At 35.1% G+C, this 6,000-nt stretch overlaps 1 protein-coding gene across 1 annotated transcript in view; it reads right to left on the reverse strand.

The window, feature by feature from the left end:
- Positions 1-4,875, reverse strand: part of LOC145296932 (coiled-coil and C2 domain-containing protein 1-like) — a 178,449-nt gene extending 173,574 nt beyond the window's left edge. Inside the window, exon 1 of the mRNA XM_080143136.1 lies at positions 4,574-4,875. Within this exon, the coding sequence (XP_079999262.1) occupies positions 4,574-4,636 (63 nt within the window). The 5' untranslated portion in view covers positions 4,637-4,875. The remainder of the gene's footprint in view (positions 1-4,573) is intronic.
- Between the last annotated feature and the right edge of the window lie 1,125 nt (positions 4,876-6,000).

Genomic DNA, 6,000 nt, shown 5'->3' on the forward strand with positions numbered 1-6,000 from the left:
ATTCTGGTGAAAGAACTGACCCAGTAAATTATTACCCCATTAGCCTCCTCCCACTTTTCGCCAAAATATTTGAGTCCATAAGTAACCAAACTCTAGTCCATCACCTTACAGATGCTAAACTTCTGACTGACCAACAACATGGATTTAGGCAAGCCCATTCGACAGCAAACATCCTAACTGTAATCTCTGAACATATATGCCATTCACTGGACAAAGCAGGGGAGGGTAGAGCGGTAGCTATAGATATATCTAAGGCTTTTGACAGGGTATGGCATGAAGGTCTTCTCAGGAAAATCAGATCATACGGTATCACTGGAAGAATACTTAACATAATTAAATCCTTCTTAGATAAGAAAAAAATCCAGGTTGTCCTCGACGGTCGTACATCTAAACAATATGATATAAATGCGGGACTGCCTCAAGGGTCTATCCTTGAACCTCTATTATTCCTAATATTCATAAATGACCTCCCTGACAAAATTGTCTGTGAGATGGGTATATATGCTGATGACACCACGCTCTATAACAGACACAACAGGAAAACAAATGAACACATATCTAAAGAAATGGCAGAAACACTAGAGTATGACCTCCAGTCTGTAGTGGAATGGGGACAAAAATGGATGGTCACATTCAATGCTGCCAAGACTAAACTTGTTTCCTTCAATAATTACAAGAATTACAAGAAACCTTCTCTACCAACAATAGCAATGGCCAATGACTTTATCTGAAAGTACATCTTTTAAACTCCTCAGCCTAACGTTCACAGGAGTTGGAACAATTACATTGAGAGTATTGCCAGGACCGCTGCGAAGAAGGTAGGTTCTCTCTACTGTGCTAGAAAGCTACTAACGCCCGAAAGTATCCTGTACCTTTATAAGGTCACTATTCGCTCATGTATGGAGTATTATTGTCATATTTGGGCTGGTACATCTGCTACTAGTCTCTCGCTTCTGGACAAGGTTCAAAAGAGAGTCACCAATCTGATAGGTCCTGGACTGTCATCTAAGCTTCAGCCTCTGTCCCATCGACGAAATGTTGCATCCCTCTGCCTGTTTTACAAGTACTTTAACGGTGAATGCTTTGACGAACTGCAAGCACTTGTACCCCCCCTCGACGGAAATACCCCCGACAAACCCGACAAGCAGCTAAATCCCACCCTTTCACAGTAGAGATCCCAAGATGTAAGAGAGCCTTCTACTCCAGTAGTTTCTTCCCCAGAACCGCTAGACTTTGGAACTCCGTTCCGGGGCCCTGCTTCCCCAATTGTAATGACATGCAGAAGTTCAAGTGTAACGTGAACCAAGATCTTGCTGCCCAATTCCCTCCATAGTACCCCCTGTAGCTTATGTCCCTGATAGTAGCCCCCTACATGAAAGTGCCGATGTTCCTTGTTTGGGGTAAAAAAAAAAAAAAAATCTTTTTTAAAATTAAAACAAAAAAAATGTTAAACTGCACAAGTGCAATAAAAAAAAAAAAGGCTACCCACTCCATACGTTTTATTATTATTATCATCATTGGTTAATATCAAGTTCCGCGCTTTGTTGACATTCTTCGTCAGCTGATCCGATATATATGAATGCCCTGGAAAAGTCACTTCTAATTAATGTTTACCAGTTTTAAAATACGCAAACAAACTTGGCTGTTTTTCAGAATAACAGAATATTTTATAACTGATGAACACGGAAATGACTTTTCCTATCAGATCAGCTGACGAATGTTAAACAAGAAGCACGGAACTCGATTAATTTTTTTTTTTAACATTTTATAATATTCAAATTTTGAGGGTGGGGTCCATGGATGTATTGAACAATGAGCGGTATGACATTATTACAGTCCTTAACCCTTTTAAGGCACACCCGGCGTTTTTTTTACATGTCTCTTTCAAGCTCTGAAAGCTTTATTTGTATTTCTATTTCTTTAATTTCTATAATTTTCTAAATAAAATAAAGCAAAACATATTTCCTTTTTAGGGACGGCGAACGCTATTATGAGCTCCTCCTCCTTCGATCAAAATGAAATGTGCTTTTTACCAAGTACCTTGGATCATATAATTTCAGATGACTATTAGGTGTGCGTACGTCGTCCGCTCAGGTTTGCTCGGCATCTGACGTAAACCGCCGGGATATGCCGAACGTCGACAAGCAAATTTAAAAAAAAAAAAACCCGCTAGGAAACAGAAACTCGGATACGAATTACAATTTAAAACAGAATAAAGGTATTTCTGCGTTTATCAACTCGCGATTTCCACGAAGATAGTCGGGTGTGCCCGGCAGAAAAACTGGAACCGGTCGACAAGTAGTTTTCTGGATATTAAGACATTTTTTATTTTCGGTGCTACTGCACTTCTGCGCTATTTTTTAAATCGTATTTCCAAGTTTAATTAAAGTTTTATGATATGTTTTTTTTTTAATTCAATTGCAAGGTTAAAATATAGATTAGTTACAAAACACCCTCCCCTCCCCATGTTAAGAATGGCTTTTTTAATAATAACGTTATTATTTCAGCACAGATCAATAAGTGCACTTGCACTAGTACCTTTTTTACCAATAAATTATTTAAGAAATTTAAGTGGTCGTGGTCGTCACCATTCTTAACATGGGAGGGGGTTAACAATTTGTGTTTTTTGTAATAAGGTTCGCTCGGTCGTTTGCGATTATTTCCGTCATCTGCCGGGCAAGGCACACCCAGAGCAACTTCATGGAAATGATAAATTCAGAAGCACACACAAAATAAAATGGAAAAGCATTAAAATAGCATGACAATATACCGTAAATTTATGAATAAGTGTTGTTTTATTATTTTGGTACTAGTGCAAAGATCCGTGCTGAAATAATGTTATTATTTAAAAAGCCATTCTTAACACGGGGAGGGGAGGGTGTTTTGTACCTATTCTATACTTCAATCTTACAATTGAATAAAAAACATAAAACTTTAATTAAACTTGGAAATACGATTTAAAAAAAATAGCGCGGCGGATCACTCTCTGCACTAACACCATTATTTTATTATTTTTTAAAATAAATAGAAACAATTTTTCTCGCCTGCTTAAAAACTAATGGGGGGGGGTAAGTCAGGGTTTACGGTTAGGATTAAGATTTAGGGTTAAGGTTAAGTGTTTAGGGTTAGTTCCTTCAATCGATAAGAGTGTGTTCCGAGGCCACCCTTCAGATTATTGGGGGGGGGGCATATTCCTGCATTTCAGATACTAACTATTAGTTTGTTCTGTTGACAATACTCTACGACTGTACTAACTTGACCAACAGCATAAATTAAATATGCTGCTTCATGATTTAAAATTAAGGTACAAGTGCAGTCAGTGCACCTGCACTTATTGATCCGTGCTGAAATAATATTATTTAAAAAAACCATTCTTAACATGGGGAGGGGAGAGTGTTTTGAACCTATTCTATACTTCAACCTTACAATTGAATAAAAAAAAACATAAAACTTTAATTAAACTTGGAAATACGATTTTTAAAAAAAATAGCGCGGATCAGTAAGTGTACTAGCACCAAAATTAATAACTAAAAGTTATTTTCTTTTTTTCTTCCAATTTATCAAAAAGTCGTCTGCTAATTATGTGACTTCTCGTTGGATAATCGTGTTTGTTGTCGCTTTCCGATTTTTTAAAGATCATATTCTCGGCATATTCCGGCGGTTTATGTCAGGTGCCAAGCAAACCCGAACGAACATTTATAAGTTCACATAATTCATTAATACGGACTAATATCTGGGTCTATGCCCAAAACTTAGAGAAATTTTATAGTTTGTTTGTTTTGTTGTTGTTTTACGAGAGTACCCAGCATAATATAAACATTCCCAGCCTCAAAATCGGGAGGTTGCGGATGTTTATACTACGCTGGGTACTCTTGTAAAAAAAAAAAAAAAAAAAAATACCGTTATAATTCTTTTTAGAATTCAACCTAATTATTTAAAAATTAAAAAAAAAAAAACTATAGAAAAATCTTTATGGTGGGTGAGGGTGCACCTGCACCTACCCGCTACGGAAAGAAAATGTCATATTCCAAAAATCACGTAAGTTGAAAATTATTTGTAAACAATTTACAGCGATTAATGTGAAATCGGTAGTATTACAAGGCTAATCTCGCAAGTTTGAATTACTGTGGACTTATCTGTTTTTGATTTTTTTTTCAAGTTCGACGTGAGTCCCGTTTTGCTTACTCATAAAATTTGATTTTCTTAGCTAAAAAAAAAAAAATCTACTGTATCAATTGACGTGAATTTTGGAATATGACATATTCGTTCTACATTATAAAGATTTTTCTGTATTTTTTTTTTTTTTTTTAATTAGGTTAAATTCTAAATAAGAGTTAAATATAATGTCGCGAAGAACTAACTAATTACGTCACACCCATCTTCACCGATAATTAATAACATAAATTAAATATTTTGACAGTAAAATAATGTACTCTACTCTTTAACTCATGTAAAATTAAAATCATTAAATAACATTTTTTTTATATTTTTTAATACACACATTTAAATAATTCTTTAATTTTTTAGGTTTTAAATCTGACATTTAAGTTTTAAACAAAAATGTTTTGATTACCTGATCCATGAGGTGTGCTCCTTTACGCGGACCCTGGCTGTCCGGTTTCCTTTTAGCTGGCATTTTATATCCTTTATGTGTGTGTATATATATGTGTATAATAAATATGTCCTCTTTTTTTCTTTTAAACCCCGTAAGGTTTATTTTCTTTAAATGCTGTTGTTAGTTTCTCTTTATTTCTCTAAATATATCGTTACAAGAGACGATGAAATTGCGTTTATGAGAACATCAGCAGCAGCTCCATGTTTTCTTTTGCAATTCTCGTTTCAACGAGACTTAAAAACGAGATTCTGAAACGGTGTAACTAAAGTCAGTGACATTCTTATCTATGGATGACCAAAAGTGAAAACGAAAAAGCCAATATGCCTACGTAAAGTATAAATAAATAAATAAATAAATAATAATAATAATAATAATAATAATAATAATAATAATAATAATAAAAGTGTTATGATATTTTTTTATCATTAATTTAATACGTGATAAAAATTAAAATTGCAAATAAGTTACTCATTTAAGAGGATTTAGTATGAAACAATGAGATTAGAAAAAATATAAAAGCCTCGTGGTACTAATTGTGATCTGTTTTTTTTTTTTTTTTTTTTTTTTTTGCTTTTAAATATAATGATGAGTTGATGGAAGGGGCAGAGAATGTAAAGGAACCAGGCAAGTGAAGATAAAAGTATGTGGAGTACAAGTAAAAGTGGAGGCGATCTTGATGAATCACACCATTGACGGGATCGACATCATAATTGGAATGGACGTAATCAATGAGATGGGAAGTGTAACTATAAAGAAAGCTGAGGCAAAGTTTGGAAATGTACAAAATGTGCCGCAGCTGCCAATCAACTGAATGCTTGCAAAATTGAGGATAAAGACTTTGAAGCTAATTTTGATGGAGAGAAATGGACAGTAAGATGGAAATGGAAGGGAGAGCCTCCAGTCCTACAGAATAGTGCAGTATTATAAGAATTCCCTGTAAAGTGAGAACAATTTAGAATTTGAGAAAAAGGTGGGAGGGAGAAAGAAAAGGTTTGCTACCATCGATGGAAGTGTTTCAGGCCACAAAAGGGAAAGTTGGGCTAATGTTAGACTTTTGTGAGTTGAACCGTTTTATGGCATGTCATACAGGGAGCGACATAATAGATGTGTGTGATGGAAAGATGAGAAAATGGAGACAGTTGGTAGGAGGAATCGCCATTGTGAACCTTAAGTCTGCCTATTGGCAGCTAGCTACATGTGACGAAGGACTATGGCAGTACCAGCTGGTCTGTTATAAAGGAAAAACATATTGCTTAACACAATTAGGATTCGGACTTAATGTTGCACTGAAGATTATGGCAACCATTTTAAAAATGAAGATATTGACAAAAGAAATTATGCAACATTTGAAAGGGTTTGGGCCAGCAGCTAAATCATCAAAATCC

This window comes from Euprymna scolopes, chromosome 17, assembly GCF_053919585.1.
Source record: "Euprymna scolopes isolate OS-2025 chromosome 17, ASM5391958v1, whole genome shotgun sequence".
In the NCBI taxonomy this organism is placed as follows: Eukaryota; Metazoa; Mollusca; class Cephalopoda; order Sepiida; family Sepiolidae; genus Euprymna; species Euprymna scolopes.